The sequence below is a fragment of the Enhydra lutris genome, unplaced genomic scaffold, assembly GCF_002288905.1.
Source record: "Enhydra lutris kenyoni isolate GAN:26980312 unplaced genomic scaffold, ASM228890v2 scaffoldscaffold68, whole genome shotgun sequence".
NCBI classification, from domain to species: Eukaryota; Metazoa; Chordata; class Mammalia; order Carnivora; family Mustelidae; genus Enhydra; species Enhydra lutris.
In genome coordinates, this window is record NW_019154152.1 from 601,952 (window position 1) to 629,050 (window position 27,099).

At 51.2% G+C, this 27,099-nt stretch overlaps 1 protein-coding gene across 1 annotated transcript in view; it reads right to left on the minus strand.

Moving 5' to 3' along the window:
• The window catches only part of LOC111159397 (spondin 1), a 270,204-nt gene that overhangs the window by 14,173 nt on the left and 228,932 nt on the right, over positions 1 to 27,099 (minus strand). The window contains exons 7-8 of the mRNA XM_022521820.1: positions 14,129 to 14,193; positions 211 to 412 (exon numbers count right to left, since the gene is read on the minus strand). Of these exons, the coding sequence (XP_022377528.1) occupies positions 211 to 412; positions 14,129 to 14,193 (267 nt within the window). The remainder of the gene's footprint in view (positions 1 to 210; positions 413 to 14,128; positions 14,194 to 27,099) is intronic.

Consider the following 27,099-nt stretch of genomic DNA (forward strand, 5'->3'; position numbering starts at 1 on the left):
TAGGGACTGCTCTCTGACCCCTCCCGTGGCCTCATGGCCAGCTCTGTGGGTCACACTGGATGTGATATGTGAGGGTGAGCTGATGCCGGCCTGCCCGACCACCCTGGGCATTCATCTACATCCTTTATGTCAAGGCCCCCACAGCGCAGGGCCGGGCGAAGAGGAAGCACCTGGGAAGGGTTGCCCGTCACTACCGCAGAGCTCACCCACCTCATAGGTCACCCCGCTGTCAGTGCCCGCGTCCCAGGGGATCAGGTCCTGCACCACCTTCTGGACCCAGCCGCACTCCTTGGTGCACAGATCCTCCGCAGACAGGCCCACGTTCCAGTCAGGGCTGGGGCCCATCATGGTCAGGAAGGACATCAAGTGGCGTGTCCTGTCCACAGAGAACTCGGCCGAGGGTGCAGCTCTCCTGGAAACCAAACACATTACATCAGGGGCTCTGGGGGCGCACACCCTAAGGGACGTCCGGCCAGGCCACAGCTAAGGGAGGAGAGGATGGAAAGAAGGTGGATTCTCAGTCTTCCACAGATCTCTGCCTTTGACCATGACTGGTTGACACCCTTTACTGTCCTGAGCCCCTCCGCTGGCACAGGTGGAGGCAATCACCTGCTCCCACTCCATCCGGTTCCAGTGCGCTCGGAGCACTTGTTCCATAGATGCTGCTTGTTCAGCTGTTTGCTGTTCATTCTCACCGGATGGGAGCCCTGGGAAAGCATGGCTCTTGTTGGACTTACTCAGGGCTTGGTTTCCAGTGCCTATAGCGGTGCCTGGTGCAGAGCAGGTACTCAGTCCAAGTGTCTGAATAAATGGGTGAGCAACAATCTTGTGTTATTGTAACTGAACTCGAGCTCATCCGCCTGATGCCCAGCAAAGACAATCACACAGACACAAGGTAGGCAGCCGGGAGAAGGTTCAAGAGGCCTCCAGATGGGGAGATGGGAGGGCAAGCCTCAGATCCACCTCCCTGAGGAGGAAATTCAGGGAACTCTGAAGGCAAATGAGAAATTTCTGGGTTCGAAAGTTGCAGCGGAGTTTCCTAATCTGCAGCTGCGATCAGTCCCCTTTGGTTATGGGTTCCAGTCCCCACTGTTCTTTGATCATTCCTCAGCCTTGAGGGAATGGGGACGACTTTCCGGTTAACTCTCCAGTTACTTGCTGCTGTGATGGGGTGAGGACCAGAGTTAGAGGGATGGAAACTTTCTGCCTGCCTTTAGAAAGATTCTTCAGTTCCAGGTAGAAACCCGGCATTCTGCAGGACCGAGATTTGTGTACTTTGGTTACGAGCGCTCAGACTCTGTTCTCCTGGGAGCCTCTGGGGAGATTGGTTGGAACCAGGCTGCTTGTACACCCCTGTTTCCTCAGACCGGCTCTCCTGACCCAGACAATCAGGTCTTCCTGGGGGTGACTGCCACAGGGTGCTCCATGCTGGGTCCTCCTTGTGGACAGGCTGCATGGAACCCATGGGTTCCCCTAACTCGAGTGTGAGGAACGCACCGCTTCCTTCCCTCCAGGCTCACTGCCGAATGGAAGGTCAGGAGCATTCCACAAGGTCCTGGGCAAGGGGGCTGGAGCTGGCCCGCCACATGCTCGCTCTGTAGGTCCTAGGGGACCCCACGTCCCTGGAATTCCTGCGGCCTAAGGGCACATCTCTGGGGGCACATCCGCCTGCTGGCAGTGAACCTGCCTACTCAGTGTGCCTGCTCATAACAGCTGCCTGATGGGAGCCCCGCCCACAACTCCTAAGTCATGAGAGTGTAACTGTGTAACATAGAGCCTTAAATCACGCCCACTTGGGGGCGGGGGACACTCCTACCGAGAACTGAGAGGCCAACACACCTTTTTCCCAAGTGAGTTTCCTAGCATATCTTTGCCACAGTCCTTTTCTGTTTTTCCAACCTGTTGGGGGCTCCAGGAAGCATGTGTTGCCATCGACTGCCCAAGACGTGGGGCACACCTGTGTGGCTTTGAGCACAGACGCTGCTGGGTGGTCATCTCACAGTCTGAATTGTTAGAAGCAATCCAAACCTTGGAAGGATTTTGCTTGGAAGGGTTTTGACAACTTCTGAGGCCTTCTGGGAAGGGTGAGGGAAAGCTTCAGCCCAAATGGTAAAGGTCTCTGTAAATATTGGCAAGTCTTGAAAATTACCTGTTGTTTTTGGCCTCACGGTAAACTACCTCCCAGTCTTCTCCAGGTTCAGAGCCTTAAACTTTACAAAACATTTGACAAAGTCTTAAGGTGTTGGTTTCCTCCCCGTTTTGGACAAATTTTGCAATGGAGAGAAGATGAACTTATCTGACTTTCAATAAACACAGGCAGAATAAAAGTTTTGTATTTAATGCTTTTAATTCTAAACACAAGTCCATTTTAATTAAACTAGCAACCTTAAGTTAGTTTTAATACTGAATATTTTCCAAGATCATGTGAAAAAACACTTGGGTTAGTTTCTGTCTTTGAGTTTTAGAATGTCCAATTCTAATAAGCCCTTACTTTTTAACAGGCTAAACAGAACTCTCGTACAGATTAATCTTAGCAACCCCATGCAGACTTACAGAAACTAGCTCCACTTAGGACACATATGAACACACACAAATACATAAACAAAATGCAAACAGGATCATAAAGGCCCAATTCCCAAATCTTTTTTACAACACAAATCCAACCAATGGACCCATACATTGTGCAAGGTGGTACAATGTATGGGTCCATTGGTTGGTCATTTTTCTTGAGACTCTAACGAATATTGTGGCCAAGCAGTGTTGAAAAAAAAAAAAAAAAGATTGCCCCATTTTGGAGAATAGAGCCCAACGCGCTGCATATGGCGATCAAACAGTCACTTCCCCATTTTTCACTTAGAACACGGCCGGTGTTATTCAAAGATTCCCAAAAGCTGCCCCAACAAACAAACCAAATGAGGCCTAGAGTATGGCCTCCAAGTTTTTCCTCCACAAAATTCTAGGCTTCACCGATTAAACCAGATGGCTTCCTACTTTCTAGCACCTCCCTAAAAGTCAGAGCTTCACTGGCCGAACCCAAGCGTTCACTTGTCACCCTTGTCTTAAGAAAAGGAGGCGAAGAGAAGCAACATCCTCTAATCGGAGGCAGCTGAGTGAGAGGAAGAAAGTCAAGAAAGCCAAACCAACAGGGAGGAAGAAGTAAGCTTCTGTCCCACCGCACAGGACATACTCGCCAAAGCCCTTTGTCCAAACCAGACCCCAAGCTGCCGAAGGTCAGTGGGGCCCTGAGGACAGGCCCCAGGACAAAGAGCGGAGGCAACCGCCCTGACCGTCAGCAGGCTCCCATCACCAGTGTGGCGGTCAACAAACCAGGGGCACAAGTCTCCTGCCGGCTCTCCACATTTGTATGCAAACCCAAGGTCGTCCGCCCAGTGCTCAGCAAGGACCACTGGTCCAGACACAGGTAAGGACTTATGCGACAGGTAGCCAAACGAGGAGACTGGAGGCCAGACCTCAGATCCACTTCCTCCAAGGAGCAGAGTCAGGGAAATTTTTTTTTTTTTTTTAAGATTTTATTGGTTTATTTGACAGAGAGAGATCACAAGTAGACAGAGAGGCAGGCAGAGACAGAGAGAGAGAGGGAAGCAGGCTCCCTGCCAAGCAGAGATCCCGATGTGGGGCTTGATCCCAGGGGGACCCTGAGATCATGACCCTGCCAAGCAGAGATCCTGATGTGGGGCTTGATCCCAGGGGGACCCTGAGATCATGACCTGAGCCGAAGGCAGCGGCTTAACCCACTGAGCCACCCAGGCGCCCCAGAGTCAGGGGAATTTAAAGGCAATGGAAAAAGGTCTGGGTAAAAAGAGCTGCCGCTGGAGCTTCCTGGTCCCATTAACCCTTGGGCAGCGGCACGGTGTGCCCAGCTCTGTTGCATGTGAGGCGAACTGTACAAATAACAACGTCTGACCAGTGCCCCAAGCCCCTTCTCAGACCTTCTCACTGAATCCTCAGAACAGACCTGAGAGAAGAATGATTGACACCAGCTGATGGATGAGGAAACCCAGGCTCAGGGGGTTGTTTCTGTAATGGGCCCAACGTCACAAAGTTAAATGGCAGACGGAGACTGTGACCCAAGACAGTATTAGCTCAAGATAGTAGCTTTTCATTATCCGTTTCAAATTCCTTCTCCCTGCCCCCTTTTCACTCCGTTGTGCCCTCCCACGGGGCGTCTCCGAGGCCTGCTGCCTCCACTGTCCTCACGGGGCTGCCTCCTGCAAGGCCCTGCCCTGGCCCCAGAGCTCCCCCAGGGACTCCCATGCTTCTCGGACCCCATCCTCCAGGTGGTGAGCAGGGACCCAGCGAGAGCGGCACGGACCTTTGCCTGACACCCCCCAAGCCACAAGAGGGGATTGTCTTCAACCTGTATCTCAAGCTGCTAAGAAGAGCTCTTGTGGCCGAGGATGGGTGAGATCGGAGGTGGCGGCCCCCCTGGGCCTGGGGAAGAAAGTGTTTACTCACTCAGCACACACTTGGTGCTGGACCCGAGTTATTCTGTGCCCCTCCCCCGCCACCCATGACAATCCCGTGGGGTTAAAATTAGGATCCCGTTTTGTAGAGAAGAAAGCAAGCGTATAAAGGTTAATGGACCTAGAGACCAGCTGGCCGGGGCTGAGGTGTAGAGGCAGCCCCGCCTGACTCCACACCCCCAGGCTGCTAATTGTGGGGAATCCTTGGCTGGGGCCCAGCTCGTCTGTTCCGTCCAGCTGGCAGCCGGTGCACCTCGGCTGCTCAGGAGTCCCTGTGTGTCTCTCTGGAGACCAGCTGCTTCTGGCTGCCCTCACCTGTCCCCCGAAGCAATGACCCCACACCTGCTCAGGCCTCAGAGAACTGGACCCCTTGGGCTCTGGCAGGCCGGAGGGGGTCAAACAACGAGCAGAGAGGGATGGAAGCCTGGGTGTGTGTCCTGGCACGCTACCTCTTACAGCTGCGTATCCTTGGGCAAATGACCGAAGCATTCTGTGCCTCAGTGTCCCAGTCTGTGAAATGGGGACCTCCCTATGGCTAAGCCAAAGGCTTAGTGTGTGTCATGAGAGAACTTGCATGCAGGACTTAGCCTAGTGCCTGGCCCTTGAGCTATAAGAACTCTATTGAGGGGAGCAGTATAGGGTCATACAGGGTTCAGGAAAAAGAGGGAAGGAGAGGGAGGCCTTCCTGAAACGACTTTACCTCGTAGCCCGCTGCCAGGCTGGGTTCTGGCACATGAGCGCCAGAAGAGCCTGAGCCCCGGCTTTGGGGTCCGCAGCTCAGCAAGGCTCAGCGTCACCTTCATCTCCAGCCTCCTGCCTCCCCACCGCCCGGTGCCCTGGCCAGGCCAGCTGCGGTGTGGGTCCCACAGGCACTTGCGCTGCTGGGGAGGCCTGTCTTCAGGGGTGCACATGGAGTGGTCCCTGGGCAAATTACCAAGCCCTGCCCCAGGTTTACCACATCAGAGACTCTGGGGGTGGGACCCAGCCTTCCAGATCAACAACCCCTCCAGCTGATCCGGATGCATCTCAGGCTTGAGAACCGTCGCTCTGCTCATTTTGCAAGCCTTGGATCATGAGCCACCTCATCCTGGAGCCCCTGATACCCCTGATCGGGGCCAGTTGTGCCCTGGGTCTGTGTTTCCACACACTCTGAAAGTCTCTGCAGCTGTACCCCAATGACTGCCATCGCTCTGTCACCATGCGGTCATCCCCGTGCAGATGGGGAGCTCCCCAAGGAGGAACCCCTGGTCCCCCAGTCCCCTGGTGCCCCGAGGGCCGGCTGTACAGGGCAGTGTGGGAGGACCCGAGTTCCACGACCACCACCGGCTCTAGGTCTTGGCAGGAGGTCACTCACTGCCTTTAGGTCTGACCCCACCTGCAGGGATGCTGTGAGGCTCCAAGGGGATGCTTTTTCCTGGAGCTAATGTCCCACACCTACATCTTTTGCTGTGTAGACAGGCACGAATTAGGGGCTTTCATCTTCTCTTCCCAGGTGTGCGTTTACTGGCTCCTCGTGAGTGGTTTTCACAGCTTTTTTAAGGACCTAAGGACCTTCTACGAGAAGGGTGGTCTGGGTTGCTACGGGGTTGCTCACCCAGCAGCTAACAGGACGTAGGTCAGGGCCCACCTTCTTGTCCATGAGAAGCAAAGAGCGTGGACATCTCCACGGGCTGTTGAAGGCCCCAGCCCTTCTTGGCTTAGCCCCCTAGGGGTCCAGCAGTGCCGTGGCTGTGGCTGTGGCCAGTGGACTTCCTCTTCCACTGCCATAGAGACCAACCCCTCCACCCGTTACCTTCCCCTCTCCCTGGGCAGGTGGCTTTGAATCAGGTTAGTCTCTTGTATCCTGTAAACCATGAGTGACCCTATTCACCACAACAACCTAAGGGGCAAAGACATCTATTGGTGGGGAAACAGAACCAAGCCAGACCCCACATGCCATCCTGATACTCTGCTCAGCTAGTAGAAGTGACCATCTGAGAGCCTCCTGGGTTCACAAGGGACCATGCAAACTGTTCTCTGCAGGTGCATTTGGGCCAACTCTGAGGTCTCCAGACCTTGGTGAATTTTAAAGGAGAGGAAATTTGGGGCAACCAACCCCTTCACAAAATGTCTGACCTGAGGTTGGGTAATAGGGCAAATCTGAATCTGTAAGGACATGGGAACAGTTTTAGCAATGTTCTTGCATCTTCAGGTGTGCTCTGCTCCTTTTTCTTCCCCTTGACTGGGAAATTTGTCCCCTGACCCCCAGCTCATATAATATGTCCTGGAGGAAGCATTTCCTGACCTCTCCTCAAATCCTTTAGGACCCCTGGTGCACTTTCCCAGATCGTGCCGAGTTCACTCTTTGCTTGGAGTTTCTTGTTTAATTTCCATCTTGCCCATTAGGTTCCAATAGAGTAGAGATGATTTTTGTCTTGTGTATTATAGCTATATCCCAGAGCTGGCTCGGAACTTGGCATGCAGTGGGATCTCCTCAAATATTTGTTTTCAGTAAATTACTTAATTTATGAAATGAATATGGAACTCTTGTACTTCCTTTGACCTTCAAATTTAATTTAAAAATCACCTCAAAGTATTCATTACTTGTACAATAAAAATGCTATTTAAAATGATGAAATGGATAAAAATATATATGAGTTTTCTTTGGGAAATGTGAGGTATGACTGGAGTTCTTTAATTTGTCCAAACTATAATAAAAATTCACATTCCTGCTTGCTTATATGCGATGTTTCCCCCTATATGACATTTTGTTAATTTAGTTTTATTTTCCTATTCTGTGACTTAAATTTAAAAAAAAAAAAGATTTTAATTATTTGAGAGAGAGTTTGAGAGAAAGAGCACAAGCAGTGGGAGGGAGAGGGAGAAACAGATTTCCCACTGCAGAGAGAGCCTGATGTGGGGCTCAATCCCAGGACCCCGGGATCATGACCTGAGTCCAAGGCAGACACTTAACCGACTGAGCCACCCAGGCACACCTGGGATTTAAATTTTTATTGATTTTCTAGCAAAGAGAGTTTATCTGGGCATACCATATAACAGTATATTATAAATCATGATAACTGATGTCATATTCAGGACAAGAAAGAAATAGAAACGAGTGGCAGAGATCGGAGATCCCAGAAACTTTAGATAAGGTGTTACACAAAACAGACTTCTCACATTAGGGGTTAAAGGAAAGACAGTGCAACAGAGGGGTTGGGCTTACTTAACTGCAGTTAAAAAAATACGGATTCCCATCTAGTCTCATACACCAAAATAAAGAAAGAAAGGGGACGCCTGGGTGGCTCAGTTGGTTAAGCAGCTGCCTTCGGCTCGGGTCATGATCCCAGCATCCTGGGATCGAGTCCCGCATCGGGCTCCTTGCTCAGTGGGAGCCTGCTTCTCCATCTGCCTCTGCCTGCCACTCTGTCTGCCTGTGCTCACTCTGACAAATAAATAAAATCTTTAAAAAAAAAAAAATGAAAGAAAGAAAGAAAGAAAGAATCCAGCGCTAAGTAGAAAGCAATCAAATTATAGGAAAAAAGTCAAGTTTACCAATCTGTTGGAGAAATGTTAATTTTTTCAGCTTTGAAACAATAAAGCAATCACAAAAGTAATTGAAGTGTATACACCAACTAAAGACATCTGTGTAATGAAACAACAGTGCTGAATTAGAAAGAAAAATGACACGTTGGCCAAAACGTCTCCACGTGGTGTGACTGACAAATGTGACTATAATAGACAAAGAGGGAATCCACATCTGCAAGAAAAATGCCACCATCTCCGCAGATAAGGAAAAGCTACGAACAGACAGTCTGCACCACAAAAACGGGAAAGGAAGAGCAAACGAAGACATGAGGAAGTTTCTCGGCTTCTTCCATTCAGAGAGGCAGCGTGGGGTGCAGGGAAGAACAGAGGGTATTGGAAGAGGCCGCTGGATCTGAATCTGGGTTCAGCCCCTTGCTATCTGTGGGCCACGGGCTTTTTACCCCAGCATGCTTTGCAGTTATTAGGGCTGCAAAACGGGAGCCTCATCACACCCACCCGAGGGCTCTGCATGAGCAATTTGCTTCTCATCGTGACCCGCACAGCACAGACTTGGCAAATGTTGATTTTCTACTCATTCGGCTTTTCCAAACAAAACTTTTGAAAAACACCATAAGAGAAAAGAGGCAGCAAGGGATTGTTATGCTCCTTTAAGGAATTATTGTCTCTTTTGAAATTTCAGAACCAAACTGGGGTGAATCGGGTCACTAGTGAGACTCAAGTCGCTGGTAATTCAGGTCACTCATAGGCTGAGTTCTGTGTCCTCCGTATTTCAAATAAACCCCAAGAAAGAGTTTTTGAAGTTGCAGAAACTCCACGGAACACTAGAGGACGCCAGAGCCACGCGTGAGGCTGAAGCGCACACCGCCCCCCCCCCCCCCCCCCCCGGGGGGGGGGAGGCAGGTTTGAGAGGTTTCCTGCCTCCGAAAGCTGCTGGTAACCTGGAGGCAAGTAGGACTCCGGTCCTTCTGGCCCGTTCTATCTGCCGCCTGCCTTCTCTGCAATCCTGAGGGCATCCACAGACCTGGGCAAGGGCTCCAGGAGGAGGGAGGACCCTGCAACTTTCAGCCCCGATCCGACAGAGAGAGAGAGAGAAAGAGAGAGAGAGAGAGATGCCTCTGTCCTTGCGGGGAGAGCCCCGGCTTTGGGTGATTTGTGGGACACGGACCCTCCAGAGGCAGGATTTCTGGGGAGGCTGACCTGTCTCTGGTCCACCATCCCCTCAGCTGTCGGGAACCCATGGAGGGTTGTCTTATCAAATATTAATTAAACAGACAGAGTGGCTGGGAATCACGAAGGGCCCTGCAGTCCCTTACAAGATTCATTATGAGAATAAAAAAATTATTTTTAAAAAAGTTCCAGTAATTCCTAGGATCCAGATGAAGCTGGAGGAACTGGGTGGTGGAAATTCAGAATCGATTTGCAGGAAACCTGGTCATTTTCTGCTCAGGCGCCAGAGGAACTAGTGAAGGATGTGGGTTTTGCTCAGCATCTGTCTTTTCTGTCTCTACCTGCTCGGGGCTGACAAGCCACAGCTTGATTTATTGAGCTAAACAAGTCAGCAGCTAATTTGTTCGTTCATGGCTGTTCTTTGAGAAGTGGTCCTGGGGAAAAAGATGAAGATCATTGAAAAGCAAGTCAGTTTCCCAGGGCAGGACCTCACAAAGTAGGTCACCCCGGCTTTCCACTGGCCCAAGGGAGGCTAGAATCCCATTAACCTCGATCCTGCGGGCTCAGGGAGGGGGCGTGGGGCAGAGCTGTTACTGCAAAACAAAACTTGGCTGGGCGGAGGCTTCCTAATTTGACTTCCTAATGCGATTTGGAAGAAGGAAGGGGAGACTGGGGTATGGGTAAAGCAAAGGAAAATTCCTTTCTCTTAACGAGCTGGTAGCACTAGGCGGAGGAAGTTTGGGTGTTTGGGAGGTCTGATGTTTGCCATTGATTAATTCTGTTCCATGGGGGTCTCAGGAAGTCTGGGGGAATGGGGAAGGGTAGGAAGGTGTCCCCAAGTATTTTGTGTCTTTTTTTTCCCCCCAACTTTTCAGAAAGTCTCTCTCATCTTGAAAAAGAAGGCAAAAACAAATCAACTGCATTGACTCTTTCGTCTCCTGAGAGCTGCCACTTGTCAGTGTCTTTCCATTCCCAGTCAACTGCAGGGAAGCCTCGTCTGTACACACGGACTCCGTAAACTCCCTTTCTGTTCACAGTCCACCCTGCTCGGGGCCTCCCGCCGTCGCTCAGCCGGAAGGATTCTCAATAAGATCACTGCTTTTCTTCATGTGGATCCATCCAACCAGCATTTTGCAGCCCCCGTCCTACTTGACCTCTCTGCCGCACTGGGCACAGCTTTCTTCCCTGGGCTCCCCGGATACTCAGCTTCCTTCCCCCATCGGTTTGCTACTGATTTTCTGTTTCCTTCCTTTGCAGGCAGGTCCTCCTCAGCGTTAAATGCTGTTGCTCCTTGGGACTTAGCCTTAAACCTCTGACTTATTCTCAGGCTCTCTCTCATCCGTGACCTTGGCGTTGTCTTCTACTCCTTGATGGCTCCCGATTTTATATGTCAGTGCAGAGTTCTCCCCGAGCTTCAGAGCTTTGTAGTTAACCGTCAGCACCTCCGATGGGATCACGTGAAGGCATCTCTAACATAGCACACCCAGAACTGAGCTCAGGGGTCCTTCCCACTGAACTTCGTGTACTCTTCTAAACCTTGTAACAGGCCCTGTCAACTTACTGACCTAGATCTCTCTGCCTCTTTCACCCTTCTTAGGCAACCTATCACTGCAGCCTGTGGGGCTCCACTCCTACGCATATCTGAGATCTCTGTACCCCTCCCAACTCCCCCCCCCCACCATCCTTGTCAAGGTCCCTGAATTAGCAAATTCTCCTCACTGGTCTTGCTTCCTCTGTTCTTAACCTTTTCATATTGGAGCCAGAGTGTTGTTACTGTTCTGATTTTTTTTCTTTTTTGAAATGCACATCTGATCGTGTTGCCATCCTGCTTAAAACCCTTCAATGATTTCCCATTACTCTTCATGTAAAAATAAAGTTCCCTAATGTTGCATATGGCTTGGCACCCCACCAAATTCACCTGTGATCTCTGGACCTAGTTACACCACAGCAATTTAGTACCTCAAGTATGCCGATCCCTCCTCAGGGTCTTGACACATGATGATCTCTAGACTTTCTAGAATGTTCTCCTCTAGCTTTGCTTCTTTACCTAGTCAACTCCTATTGATTCCTTAACTCTTAGCTCAATTGCCGTGCCTTAAGGAAGCTTTCTCTGACCTTCAGGCTGGGTCAGGGTCCTCTTCACACACCCTCATGGCACTCTGTATCCTTACTTTGCACACACATCACGATTGTCATCATCTGGTTAATGTCTCTCCCTCACCAGACTGCGAATGCGGGAGAAACTCTGCTGTATTCCTAAGCACTTTTGAAGTACTTCCCTTTAGAGGCCCACCACAAATGTTTGTTGAGGCCGTAAAATGTTTTGGTCAGCCCCGACGAAGGATACGAGGTAAGTGAAAGTCAAGAGTCTGTTTTGTTTTGGGGCAGGAGTCAGAGTGTTTGGTTGTGGTCACCATGTTCATCTCATTCTGACCCGAAGTGTGACTGACACATATATTGTACGTCTCGATTGATTGAAAAATGGACACTGAGTGAGCTGTCACTTAATTGGAGGGACTCTGTTAGAGGTGAAGGTCACAGGTGGCGGAGGCAGCTGGAGATGGCTGGAATGCTAGCTCCTCTGCTGGTGGAGACGCACACTGAGGCTGCCCCTGCCATGGAGCCTCGGAGCCTCGGTCTTGTCTGTGAAGTGAGGCTCAAAATCCCTACCTCGTGGGGTACGTATGAAGATGAAGTGGGACAAGGGACATACGTGCCCAGTAGGGTTCCTGGCACATAGTAGGTGCTCAAGACAAAAAGGTCAGTTCTCGGCTTTCTTCTTTTTCTCTCTTCCCTCTTTCCTCTCTCCTTCTGGAAGCACCTTGTTTTGTCATTGATGCCTTCCTAAACCCAGACTCCTTAAGGGAAAACTGGACTCAGGGTCCCTTAGTGGTGTCCACATTGCCATCCACAAACTCTGGCCCAGATGGCCCCAACCCCTTCCTGGCTTCGAGCCCCTGCCTGCTTTGAGGGCTAGAGGGGAGGACTCCCGCACATATAGCTTATGGGAGCTGGGAGCAGCTGAGGAGAGCCTGAGCAAACAGGATTCATGGTTGGACTTTTCTTTCTGATTGATGATAGTTACGTGAAGGAGGTTCAGGGCCTCTGTGAATTCACAGCAGTGTTTTTTGGTGGGACAGGCCAGGGACAGACAGATGCCCACCTACCATGGGAGAGCTGGGGCAGCAGGGCCTTCCTCTGTGGCTTCTCCTTTCAGGGAAAGGCACTTCCAGGGCTTGGCAGGTTTTCAGCCACTCTGGGCCCAGTTTCCTCCGAGGAGATCACAGCAAGCTAGACCAGGCCTCCACGCAGCCAGCCCTGGGTCAGCTGTCCAAGTGTGGGCCTCAGAGCTGCCCAGATCTAGGCCTCTCCAGGGCGAGAAGCATCCTTCCAGACTCTGCCCTGTGACGCCTCCTGAACAAGGCCTTCGTGACCTCTCCCCAAGCCTCGGCTGGCTTGCGCCCCATCTCTGGTCTCCTGGAGCCACTGATAGCTTCATCATAACATTTATCCTCTTGGCTACCATGATGAGGTCCTAGTCTATCTGGTCTGTATATGTGGTCCCACCTGAACATGTGCAAAGGGCAGCTCTGAAATGGGAACACTCTGCTTTTTGTCCATCTCCCCCCACCCCATGCCCCCGCTGGGCATGCCACAGGGCGAGACTGGTATAGGGCTGGCACATTGTGTGGAACGAACCTCTGATTGGCCGAATGGTTAAAGAGGTGGCCACCGGGCACCTGGCACTGCACGATTCCTGCTCCTGGCAGGTCCCGCCCTTCCTGCTACCTCACCCCATGCTTCCCTTCCTATCATTCCGAGTTTGCCGCTGAGCAGAATCTCAGCATTGCCCATGCTGTCGCTGTCTCCGTCAATACCACCATTAGTGGATACAGACTACTCCAGAGACTGGCTGGCCGAGCCAGGCTTCGCAAACCATTTTACGGGGCTGGCGAGAACTCTGCTCCCAGTCTGGCATCCTCAGGGGATGGGCGAAACCAGAGCCCGCTCAAGGAACTGGATGGGACTCAGCGAGCCCGAGCGAGGTGTGGAGTAGGGAGGAACGAGACCTGAGCCCTGAGGAAAAGGAGGCAAGGGCTGGGGTGTGTTTGGCCCCCGGTGGACTCACAAAGGGGTCCTGGGGACTAAGAGAGGTCATGGCGGGATTCTGAGGAGAGCAGGACACAATCAGATTTGGATTCTTAGAAGATCACTCCAGTGACAGCGTAATGGAAGAGGGAAGAGTTGAAGCGGTCCAGGTGAGAAAACACGGCGGTCGGAACTCAGAGTGGGAGAAGGGCCAGGGGAGACTGATGTGTGTGATACGAAGAAGGCAGGATCCATGGGACTTCGTGATGGGATCCATTTTGGATATGATGAGTTTGAGGTCCATGTACGCCCTCTAGAGAGAGGTGTCCAAGAAACCGGTGGACGGTTGATCTGTCTACTTACCTATGTACATGTCTGCCTAGTTACCTACAAAGCTACTTTGGGGAGTAGTCCTTGGGAGGCTCATGAGCACACCCTTGGTCACTAAAATGCAAGGGAGGATAAAATCTTCAAGAGACAGAGTAGACAGAACAGAGATGGGGACTGAGAAGGGAACCTGGGGTAAATCTGGCTTTCTGTAAGGGGGCCCTGGCCTCAGGTGAGTACCCCCTGTACAAAGGCAGTTTCGGCCTGAGCCAAGAGCATGAGTGGACACAGAATGGTTAATCGTTGTGTCTGGTTCTGTGGTGGTAGAGCCGTGGGGGGAAACAGAGACCAAGCCTGTTTTCCTGAGGGGACAGGGGCAGGTGTGGGAGCCCACACACGGGCAATGAGCCGCACATGCTCGTGTGCCTGAGAGGCGCTGCTGGCCTCGCGGGCAGGCGGTGGCCAGGGGCCGGCGGCTCTGAGTGCAAGGCTAGGCCAGGGCTGGCCGTGGCCGGGATCTGCTTGCTACTTACACGTTGAGAGGCTGCCAGGCTGGCCACTGCGCTTTGGCTTTGATGACAGTGAGGACCTCATCACTCTGCAAAAAAAAGGACCAGAGATACTCAGTGAGGAGAGCCTGGCCCCTGGGCCAAGAGAGGTTTGACTTGGTGACACTGTCCACTCCCTTACCTGCTGCCAAGCCTCCCCCTTCCCCAAAAGCCACACCCCTCCCACCCCCGCCCCTGCCCCGGAAAGCCCTGCAGCCTCCGCCATCCCAGGGGGTGTGGGTGGTGCACACGCATGGGCCCCCTGAGCCTCACTTTGTTTTCCAGCTCTGTCCGCCCCTCCCCCACGGTAGCCAGAGCTCTGACCTGCACTTGGCTCCGGATGGCCAGATTTCTACAGTGCCCAGCCTGGAGCGCAGGTCCCGTGCTCTGCAGTCAGGCACTGGCTACACGAGGAGCTGCAGTGTAGCCAACACCCGCTCCGGAGGCCTGTCCTTCCTGGGGCCTCTCCTGCTGCTGAGACCTGCACACGTGACCAGCCTCCCTTGGACAAGGAGGTCAGAACAGGGTCTGGGGCCAACCCCCTCTCCCCCCTCATGTCCCTCATATTATTCTGCTCTATTTTGTTCTGGACAGCGTGTGGCATGGGCACCTAAAATGATTTTTTTTTTTTTTTTTGAGGAAGAATTTGATAATTAGCATTTTGAAGGAAAGCATTAAGGCATCAATGAGGGGCAAAATCAGAACTTTGTTGATCTTGCTTAACTTTATAGTTTGGGTTTTTATTTTCAATTACACATCGGGGCACAGGAATAGCATAAACCTTTTCAAGGCTGAAGACTTCCACAGGCCCAGATGTGGCTTTGGCTAGGGACCTTCCCTGGAGGGGATTCAGCTGGTCCTGGATCTCCCCTTCCCCTGGAGGGGCCCAGCAGTGCTCAGACACCACCGTCCACTATGTCCGGAAAAACCTGAAATGTCACCAGCTGAGGAAGCAAGAACTTTGTTGCTGACCGAACAGGTCCCTGAGTTCCAGGCTGTGGGCGGGGGGCAGAGGGTTGCTTGGCTGGCTCAGAGCTCTGCCCTTGTCCTTAGAGCCATGCCTGGCATAAATGCCTCGAACATACTTAGGGTGAACTGGTGAACTTCTCATTGGTGGGGACCATGCCCAGAAAATCCCACAGCCCCGAGGAAATTGGAAGGAGGTCGGAGGTGTCCCCAGGCTCAGGCGCAAAGATTATGAAAAGCCTTCTGGGCCCGGAGCCCCTCACCTGCAGCCCATGGTGGGGTGGGCCTTTAAGAGGATGGGAGCTCAGCCAGATCCAGTTGGCTCGGGCACCCACAGAGGGTTTTGGGGACAAGCTGGCAGAGGCAACAGCCTCTTCTTGAGCTCAGGCTTCCCTGACAGTTACCTCTTTTGGTCAGGGGAAGAATCTTTAGATGCAAAGACACCCCCACAATTATGTGGCTGCAAGGAGAGCATTTCTCGGTCCCAACTGAGTGGTTTACACGGCTCATGGGAGACTGGTTCATTGGTTCGGAACACATCCCTCACTCATTTCTTTTGTTTGTTTGTTTTTTAAAAGATTTTATTTATTTATTTGACAGAGAGAGAGAGAGAGCGTGATCACAAGTAGGCAGAGAGACAGGCAGAGGGGGAGAGAGGAAGCAGGCTCCCTGCTGAGCAGAGAGCCTGATGCGGGGCTCGATCCCAGGACCCTGAGATCATGACCTGAGACGAAGGCAGAGGCTTAACCCACTGAGCCACCCAGGTGCCCCTCCCTCACTCATTTCTAATAAATATCTGGGGAAGGGCTGAGAGAGGCTGTCCGGCATGACGTCACGTGTGAGACACAAGGCAGGCGAGGGGTCTCCCGTGACCCGTTTCCCTGTATCATCTCATCTGTCCCGTGGCCCACGCTGAGCCCTGCCTCTGACCCCAGAAGCCTGCTCCTCCTCCAGTGTGCCTCCATTTCCCCATCTCCCGCCCCTCCCAGAGTTCAGGCTCCAAGTCCAAGCCCAAGCTCACAGTCTGCAAAGTCCTGTGAGCCCTTCCACAGCCTCCACACTTTCTTCCTTCTCCCCCAGTACACCCTCCACAGGGCTGCAAATCCCACCGTCTCCATTCCCTGCCTCGGCCCTTCAGCGGCTGCCCACCACTTCTATGATAACATCTTGATTCCCGAGTTCTCGGACACGGCCTTCATCCTCCAGCTCTGGTGTACTTTGTTTTCCTTCGATTTTACAGATACGGAATATTGCATAAGCAGAAGTGTACACGCTTACTGTAGACAAATTTAGCATCACAGAAGCACACAGTGTGAACGTGGACCATATTCCACCCTAACAGCTCCCTGCCTTCTGCCTCCTTCTCCAGAATGTTGCAGTTTGGTGTGTATCATTCCAGACCTTTTACTATGTGTGTGCAACTGTGTGTGTGTGTGTGTGTGTGTGTGTGCGTGCGTGCTCATCAGAACTCTCCCCACAAAAATGCATCATACCGAATATTTTATTCTGCACCATGATTTAAATTTTTTTCCTTAATATATCCTGGGAAACTTCCCATGGCAGTAGATACTGCATCACAGCAATCTTTTTGCTGCTTTTTGGTGTTTCAGATCTTCAAATTATGGTAAACCAAGTCAAGAGGTAGTAAAGAGGAATCCAAGCTGGGAGATCCAAGTCATGAGATATTGTCTGATGACCATCCCTCCCTTTGCCCTTGAAGAAATACTTTATTAAGAAGTAAAACCAATGTGGGTGGAGGTCAGATGGCCATCGAGTCAGCTAGCCCTGCAGGTTTCCCTTGCATTGCATTGAAATCTTGGTTTTCAAGCCCCAACTAAGGACATATTGATTCTACTTTTACAGTTTATAATGCAACAAAAGTTGGTCGGGCGCTCTGTTAGTGTTTATTTACAGCGATGAAATTCTACCTATAATTTTGAGAGCGATGGAGGCTCCAAGGGTGGTGCAGGCACGTGGGTGGGCCTTAGGACAGCTTCTCGCTGTGAATTGTTCCATCTAGCGGTGGCATGAGAACTGCACGGGCGACAGCTTTGTTGTCACGTGTCTGGGATCATCTGCGTTATTCACTCAACTAAGAAAGCAGGAGCATTATGGAAAATGTACTTAAACTAAAAATTTGTGAATTATCCGAGTTCTCTGGCAGAACCCAAGTTCTGCAGGGTTGGAGGGTGCCTGGCTTGCCTGTTCACGGCCGTATCCAGTGCGACGGATGCTCAGCAAATTGTTGAAAAAGCGAAGCGTTCGATGTATGGTGGAATTCCATAGCGCGGACATTCTGTAATTTACTTCGCCAGCCTTATTGGTGGATGTTTGTCTCCACACACCATACTATGGTGAACACTCGCATATGTATTTATTTACAAACCCAAGGCTTCCCGTGTTACGGATTGCCAGGGACCGTTAAAAGATGAAGCAAATGTATCATTTTGGTAGCACCTACCAAATCGTGCTCCAAAAATCTGTACCAATTTACACCCCCCGCAAGAATGTGTAGGTGCCCATGTTGCCACAACTTTGGGCACCCTGAGTACTATCAAACATTTTAGTATTTACTGAGCCAGCCCATGGGAAAGGAGTGCGTTTGAGAGCATAAACCCTAGAATCACGCCTGAGTTCAAATACAGACTGCGCTGTTAGCTAGCTCTGTGTCCTCTGGTGAGTCCCTTGACTTCTCTTAGCTTTCTCACCTGCGAAATGGGATTTAAAAAGAGTTTCAGTCCTGGGGCACCCGGGCGACGCGGTCAGTGAAGCAGCCGGCTCTTGGTTTTGGCTCAGGTTTCCATCTCAGGGTGGTGAGATGGAGCCCCAAGTCGGGCTCTGCGTTCAGTGGGGGCTCTGCTGAGATTCCGGTTTTCCCTCTCCCTCTGCCCCTGCCCCCTCCCCAAAATAAATACATCTTAAAAACAAAAATAAAAAGAATCTCTACTACATGAGGTTGTTGTGGGACTAAATGACATAATTCACAGCATGTGCTAATACAGTGCCCGAATAAGCATATATTAGCTACTCTTCTTACTCTCATTTACATTCTCAAGCTGGTGGGAGAATCAGTTTGCGATGCTTGAGTACAGATTGTGAAACACACAGTTGCATCTCCAAACCCACCAAGCCTCGGGAGAACACTCCCTCACTTAAAGCCAAGCTCTGAGTCTCAGGGAGCATATGATAGAGTTTATGTAGCCGGGTGAGCCTTGGATGGGGCCGCTGGGGGCGCTGGGCATTTTCCCTTCTGAAGAATGAAGGACTTAAAGTCAGAGTAAGCAATCCACACTTTCGACTTAAATGAAAAGCTGTTTTAACAAGCCTCTGAGGCACAGAAAGGATCTTTCAAGAATCCTTAGAGCCCTTCTACATTTCCCCTAGGACTCTTTTCAAACCAAGTATTTCAGGGTATTCACAGTTCATGCCTCTTCTGGATGACATTAGCACTTTTCCAGAGATACGCCAATTAAAATTAAAAGCCCCAAAGAAACCACAGGTCACTTGTGTCCATCTTCACAGGGATGAGTTCTTTTGTCCTGCTTTTGGTAAAAATACTGTGAAGATGTTATAGCCGTACTCAGACTTCAGAGCCCCTGACACCAACTGGGAATCACACAGCTCCCAAGGGGCCACAGGCTGAGGTCAGATCTGGAGGAAGGAGGGTCATGTTGCAGGGCAAAATCACGCCGGGGACAGGTTGGTGGTGGAAATCATATTGGTATTAGGAAGACAGCAAGTCTGAGCAGAGCTGAGAGTAAGAATGAAGGACTGGGTAGGAGCTGGTGTCAGAACCAATCCCACCCAACATTGATCCTCCCATGGAGGGTGATGCTGGAGGGCTCTGAGCATCTCAGTCATGCCCACAGTGAAGGGTCAGGGTCTGTCACCTCCTCCCCGCCTTGTTCCTCACCTCCTCTCTGCCCTGTGTGCCTACGCCTGCCTGAACCTTCACCTCCCCGTCCTGAGCCACAACCTCTTTCCTCCTCCTAATGCCTTTTTTGCTGCTGGTGGCACGGAGCAGGTCCTGCCCTAGCCCTAGCCCTGCCTCCTCCCCACAGGAAGAGAAACTGGGTGCAGTCCGTAATCATAGAGGGAAACTGATCAAAGCAAGTAGAAGAAACAACAGTAACGACAGTAACGACACCGATCTATTGTTTGGATGTGCTGGGCATCTTGCCGATTACCTTCATAGAGCATTTTATTGAATCCTTACAACGCATTTGCAAAGTAGGCAGGGTGACACTTTTAATCCTCAGAAACACATCTGTTTGGCCAAAGTACAGAGCTAGAGTTCAACCTCGGTCTGACTCTGGAGACCACACTGGTCACGCTGTGAAGCCAGGCAGAGGGGAGCTGGGAGGCTGAGCTGAGGTGCAGAAAGGCCAGGCTCTTGCGGAAGGTCGGGGCACCCCCTGTCCACTGGCGCCTTTGCTGGCCCCGGGGCATGTCCTAGCTCATTCTGAGATCTGAACGTTACAGCCACACTTGGACGGTGTTCACGACACCGGCAGTGTTAATGCTGCCCTGAGAACTGGTTCCGATGCAGAGAAGGGGAGGGCCCGGGTTCCTGGGCTGGAGAGGAGCTGCTCCTGAAGGGGGGAAATCCAACGGTATGAAATGCACACGCAGTGACCTGTGTGCTCGCACAGACAGCCCCACTCCCCAAATCGTGCCTTTCCTTGCACTCATCAGCTTGTTTCTTAGGGAAACCTTTGGGAACAGCTACCATCTCATTTTGTAGACCACGAAACGGAGGTTCAGAGAAGTCACGTAACTTGGTGAAGCCCACCCAGGAACCACGGTTCCAATACAGATGCGTCTGACTCCAAAATTCCTGCTTTTTTCACTTTGCCTGTTCTTCCTCTCCATCTTGTGCTCGTCTCTCTTCCATTTTGTTCGTTTTTCAGCAAGAGCATCGCTGCCCCTGGTGGACAGTTTCCCCCAAAGAACTGGTGCTTTGAGCATAGGGTCACCCAGATCCCTCTGTGAGGGCAGCGCCTGGGATCGTAGATAAAGGGTCTCTGGCGAATGGTGCTCAGCTCCACTGTTCGCTTCTATCCTTTCCCAGGATTCCCACTTACCACCCATAAAAAACATCAACTCTGATGGCTTCCATGTCTGAAGGGAAATTTTCGTCCCTTGGTGGGTGTCTTGGTGATGAGCAGCAGGAAATGAGCCATTTTATGAGGTGATAATGGAGCTATAAGCATCTTTAAAATCAATTGTGCCCAACGTCATAGTTTCCCATCGATTCAACAGGCTCTGGGTTTATTGGGTCATAAATAAAAACAGATAGTTCCTACTGGTGGTGCTCTCTGGCTTGCCCGTGGTCTCCTGAGGTCCGCACTGCAGAGCTCTGAGGTAGGCAGGCAAATGGTTCCCATTTTTCAGATGAAGTGACTGAGATGTCTCCTTCCTCTCATACTACTCTGGTCAAGGTCACTGACGACCTCACCGCTGCCCAGGGTCAGCGCCCAGCTCTTAGCTTCCATGACCTCCTCAGTAGCATTGGACACAGCTGGTCCCTCCCCCTGCTTTGAAGCACTTTGTACCTGGCTCTGGCACCTCTGTCTCTTCTCACCTCACCGCCCGTTCCTTCTCAGTCTGCTCTGCTGACCCCTCCCAACCACCAGGGTTCAAGCCCTTGGCCCTCTTCCATGTTGCCTTACCATTTCAGCCTATGCCTCCAAACACCATTACATCCACACTGACAATGACTGAAGTTTAATCGTCTACCGTGTATATCACCTGTTTAACATCTTCATTCGGATGTCAAATCCGTGTGTCAAATTGGTGTCTCAACACCTCTGAAACCAAACTTGTGACCTTCCTCTCCCCAGCCTGGCCGGCCCAGTTCTCCCCAGCCCATTCAGTGGCAATGCCACCCCTTATTACCTCACTAACTCTATCCCTTAGGACTCTGTCCCTCACTCTGTTTGGTTTGGTCGTTCGGGACATCTCATGTGTCCTCGGACACTCCGGCCACACTTAGCACTTGCTGTTCCCTGTGCCGGGAACGCCTTCCTCCAGGTTTCATAGCATCGTTTCCTTGCCTCCTCCGGGTGTTTGCTCAAATGCCACCTTCTCCTGAGGTCTCCCCTGACACCACTATTAAAACTAGAAATCCTGGGGGGTGCCTGGGTGACTCAGTTGGTTAAGAGACCCACAGTTGGTTTCGGCTCAGGTCGTGATCTCAGGGTCATGAGATCGAGCCCCATGTCAGTCTCTGCACTGGGCATGGAGTCTCCTTGGGGTTTTCCCTCTCCCTCTGCCCCTCTCCCCCTTCTCTCACTTGTGTGAGTTTGGTCTCTCTCTTTCAAAAAAGTAATTAAAAAAAAAATAGCAGTCCCCTGCTGGTTCCTCATCCCGGCATATCTCCATCATTTTATCTGATTGCATTTGTTTCATCACATTGGTCACTGTCCAATATATTGTGGACTTTGTTTATTTACCTTTTTAAAAAAAATATTTATTTATTTTTTTTGAGAGAGAGAGAGAGAGAAGAGGAAGGGAGGGAGCTGGGGGAAGGGCAGAGGAAGAGAATCCTATAAGCAGAATCCCGCAGAGCATGGAGCCCGATATGGGGCTCCATCTCATGACTCTGAGATCATGACCTGAGCTGAAACCAAGAGTCAGAGGCTTAACTGACTGAGCCACCTGGGCACCCCCCTCCCTTTTTTTGAGAGAGAGCACGAGCAGGGAGCAGGGGGTGGGGCAGAGAGAGAGGGAGAGAGAGTCTCAAGCAGGCACCACACTCAGTGAGGAGTTGGACGTGGGGCTTGATCTCACAACCCTGAGACCATGACCTGAGTGGAAACGAAGATCGGTCGCTTACCCGACTGAGCCCCCCAGGCATCCCTGCTTATTTACTTTTTATGGTCTATCTCTCCCTGCTAGAATAGGGGCGCCCCCGCAGGCAAGAGCTTTCCTCTGTTTTGCTTCCTGCTGTACCATCAGTACTTAGGACCATGCTTGGAACGTGCTCAAACAGGGTTTGTTGAATGGATGAGAGGCTGTGAACAGGAAGAGCCGGTGTTCTCCGAGACTCGGTCCACCAGCACTCTGTTGGCCCAGCCGTGGGAAGGGGGCTCAAAGATCTCAGCACGGGGCTGGCGGGCACGGGCACGGGCACAGGCAGGGTGGGGGAGTGCCAGCCAGACGGCTCTGCTGGAACTGCCTGAACTCGAGGGAGAGAGAAGGGCCAGGACAGGGGGCCGCGTTAGGAACCGTGGTCAGAGCTCACAAACCCTAGTCGGCCGCCGGTGTTCACCCAGCTACCCGGGCTGGCCATGCCAAAGGGCCCATAGGGAGCCTCACTCCTGGGCAGCTGTTGCCATCACAAGCCACTGTCTGAGCCGCTATTTCAAAGCCAGAGAAGGTATGTGAAGCCCATTTACAGATCCCCAAGGAGATGATGTGGTTGCACAGAAGCATTTTAAATTCAATTTCTTTTGAGTTCTTTTCAAACATAGCCTGTAATTCCGATGGGAAAATTGCATAATGGCCGTAGATAACAATTTTCCCATGAGACGGTTTTGTGAAAGCAGCTGGGCATTTCTGAAGCCGGAGGGGAAGGGCCCATCAGAGGCGCCCCCGGGGCCGCCCCACTGCCCCCCCTCGTTCACCTGACTCCGGCAGGTGGAGCACGCTGGGGAAGGGCATCACCCTGTGACCTGAGAGAGAGCGCCCTCCTTCTGTGTGCTTCTAGTAGCCACAAGCATCGATTCAGCTTGTCCTTTGGTGACCGAAGTGTCAATCGCGGGTTTAACCTCATTTTCCAGACTTTTTCATTTTGTCCGTTGTAATGCTCATGAAAGTCTGCCCCAGGGGGCAGAGGGAGCTGGGGAGGTCGCTGGGGCATGTCTGTCTCTCCATCCCACCCACCCCTCTCTCCACCTGCTCTTCCCATGCCCTCTATTCCACCTTCGACCTGGTTGGTCTCCAGCCACCCGAAAAAACTAAGTGCCAGGGGAGAGCAGAGAAGCTGAAAAGGGGCCAGGCCAGGTGAGACTGACATCACGCGTGAGAGGGCACGTTCAGCAGAAGCTGTCTGCTTTCAACAGGCAGGGGCCCCAAGGAAGCCAGGTTAGGTCGGGCTGAAGGTGCCTGTGACATGACCTGGAAGAGCAGCACCCCAGCTCTCCACAGCACAGCGCTGGACACCCCTCGCTCCTCTTCCTGCCTTACCCATCCCCTCTACTCTGCCTTCCTCTGAGGACAGCTCCAGTCCAGGTCTGGTCCCAGAAGCCAGTGGGAGAGCAGGGCTGGGAACTGTGTCCTCCCTGTGCCCCCACCATCGGCATGGGTTGGAGGAGGTGTGCAGGGGACGATTAAGGGATGAATAACGGGTGAGTTAATTAAAAGACTAATTAGTGACAAGCTAGAGGAAGCCTCTGGCCCATGCGGCCCTCCCAGGGGTCCGAGGGCACTTCTTAGGAGTGCTGCCAGACTGGGATGTCGCCAAAGGGTCTGCAAACAGGAGAGTGTGACTTGATCAATAGGCTCAGAGGGCTCTGCTGATAGCTGCGGGAGTATAAATGCTAGTGGGGCACAGGGAGGGGCGGCAGGGGGCAGCAGGGGGCAGGCAGGGGCATCAGACCAGGAGAGAGCAACGGGAGGGGAGGAGACAGTGGAAGCAAGGCATTATTTTAAAGGGAGACACAGAAGGACTTGCTGATGGATGGGGGTTATAAAACAAAGAGGGGTCACGGATGACTCCAAGGGGAGGTGTCTTGTCAGCAGTTGGATATATGAGGCTGGAGTTCAAGGGACAAGTCCAGGCTGGAGATAAAAATTTGAAAGGCATCAGCATATAGGTGGTAGTTAAAGGTACACGACAGAGAACCTGGGAAGTAGGCAGAAAGAGAGAAGAGGGTGGGATGGAAAAGAGCCTAACTTGGGACTGCCAGTGAGGCAGGAGGACACTAGGTTCTGCCCCAGGGCCTCTGCAAAGCTCTTCTGTTGTCCCCACTGTCCCCTCTGTCCCCTCTGCCCCAGGGAGGCAGGTCCAGCTACCTGTTCACTGCTGCCACCCCTGCCTCGATGGTCACTGCTGAAATTGCAATTGAAGTGGGTTTAGGGAAGGCAAGTGGGCAAGGCCACACAGCCGGAGCGGGCCCAGACAGCTCTTTGCAGGAGTCTGCTGTGCACGGTGGTGAGAAAACTGGCGGTAGCAGTAAGGACATGTGATTATTCTTTAAAAGATGAGTGACATTACGACTCGTTTGTATGTGGAAGGGTATAATCTAATACAGAAAGAGAAAGGGCTGTTCCGGGAGAGAGGGGGGTGCACCTGCACGAGTGGGGTCCTTGATAAGATGAGAAGCCAGATCCAGATCCGAGATAGCAGGGTGGCCTTCCAGCCAGAGCAAGAGGAGGGAAGAGCCAGGTGCAGTGGCCTGGCTACTGATGGCTGAGGTTATGGGCATTGCTGGAGGTGGGGGGATAGGCAGCAGATCCTGGGAGAGCCCACACCCTCTGCCAGGCTCCACTGCGAGGTCTGAACACGAGTGATGCCAGGCCCTGTCTCACGGAGCTTGCCTTCCCTGCACGGTGAGCAGTCACAGAGCGCCACACTTTGATGGACTCTCTGGGGACAGCAAAGCAAGGGAGGGTGTGTGAGGGAGGGCCAGGCTTGCAGAGGTGGGGATGTGAGGACGGTTTCACTGAAAAAGCCACTCAAGTATTCTTTTTTTTTTCTTCAAGATTTTATTAATTTATTAGAGAGAGAGAGAGCATGAACAGGGGTGAGGCAGAGGGAGAGGAAGAAGCAGAGTCTGCTGAGCAGGGAGCCCGATGCGGGGTTCCATCCCAGGACCCCGGGATCATGACCTGAGGTGAAGGCAGACGCTTAACGACTGAGCCACCCAAGCGCCTTACCCCTACCATTTATTTGCACAATAGTAGCTAGATTATTATACAAATAGATGAGTACACAAACTGTACCCTGTTTTCTAGAATTTAATATACTTCAGGGATGATCTCGTTTGTGATATAGCTCCTTTAATGATGACTCCGAAGACCACAGAGCAGGAGTGCCCGGGTGGTGCATTGATTTCAGCTCAGGTTGTGATCTCAGAGTCATGAGGTCGAGCCGAGCATCGGCCCTATGCTCAGCACAGAGTCTGTGTAAGTCTCTCCTCCCTCTCCTCCTGCCCACATGCTCTCTCTTTTTCTCTAAAATAAATAAATAAAATCTGGAAAAAAAAAAAGACTATAGAACAAAGTGAAAAAAAGATATAAAAGCATATATGTGTTTTTACATTGGTCTGCAGACTTTGGGTTCATTTTCAAAAGAGCTGTATCACTAATGAGATGATCTCTAAAATACCCTACACTGAATGAGAAAGCAAAGTAGAAGCTTCAGGTACTGTCCTGTGAGCCTGTTTTGCTGGGTCCTTAAACATAATAACATTTCACTTCATCAGCTCCCTTCATCCACTGATTTCCATAAAAAGCTTTCAAATTATTAAGTAATGGAGCTCCAAATGACCTGGACGGGTGGAGAAATAGGCGTGCCTTAAGGTGCTCAGAACGTTAGCATCAAATACGATTCCAGAAAGGCTGCTTTCTTCAATAGTGCTATTTAAATGCAAAGGAACAGCTTCAATAAGCTGTAAAAGCTTAACCCTTCTCATTCCTGAGACCTGCCCCTCCTCCCCCATCATGTCCTCACAGAGGTTGGGGACAGACTGCGGAGGTAACAGGAGATGTTGTGCCCTGCGGGGACACTCAAGGGGTGTCCCTCCAGGAAGGTAAGAAGCTGGCCTCTGCCAGGCTTTCCCTGGTAATGGACGTTTCCCTGGCCATGAAAACCAGCTTCTAGTTCTGACTGTGGCACCGGGGACCAGGAATTAAAGAGCAGAGTGGTGAGATAAGTCAGACCCACGTTCCAATCTTGGCTCAGCCACTTACATGTTGTGTAAGTTTGGGAAAATCGCTCATCTTCTCTGAGAGGATTCCTCGTGCATAAAACACGGGTTGTTGAGCTCTTTCTATGGGTCAGACTGTGCTGGGCACAGAGCACAGGGCAGTGGACAAGACAACAAAGTCCCCGCTCTTGTGGGCATGTCCTCTAGTAGATTAATCATAGTACATGAGGGTTGAGGGAGATGGCATAAGTAAAGGGCCCGGAGAATGGTAATATTACTTAGTTCCTAAATGCACATGTCTCCAAGCCCCTTCCTTCCGAGTGATTGTCCACTTGTGGGTACATATCCCTATCCTCTCAAGCAACTCCTCCTTTGAAAGGCCTAATATTTTGAGTAGAAATGTATGTATTTAAGGTGCACAACACCAGGGTTTGCTATAGAGATATAGGCCTGCCTTGGAAAAAGCATGGGTTCAGTTCCAGCCCACCGCAAAGAAGCCAGTATCAGAATAAGGGGAGTCAAACGAGTTTGTGCCTTCCCAGTGCCTATAAAAGTTACGTTCACGCCACTCTGAAATCTGGTAAGGGTGCAAGAGAATTATGTCTAAAAAAACAACGTGTGTCATCAAAAAATACTTTATTGCCAAAAAATGCTAGCCGGCATCTGGGCTTTTGGAGAGTCACAACCACTGATCAACACAACAAATATAATTGCAGCAAAACAGTTTGATGAGAATTACTAAAAAGTTAGTGGGAAAAAAAATGACCAAAAAATTTGCAGAAATGACCAAGATGAGACACAGAGACACAAAGTGAGCAAATGTCATTGGAAAAGTGATGCCAAAGATTTGCTCAATGCAGCGTTGCTGCAAACTTTCCGTTGGGGGTGGGGGCAGGCAGGGAAGCAGTATCTGGGAAGGACAGTAACGTCAAGGGCAATAAAATGAGGTGTACGGCTCATAGAAACATGGTCGCTCAGGCTAATCAACCTATTCATTTCTTCACATAGTTGCCTTTTTGTTTTTTTGTGCTGAGAGTGCTAGGAATCTACTTTCTTAGCAAATTCCAGTATGCAATAAAATCATTTATTTTTTTTTATTTTTAAAAGATTTATTTG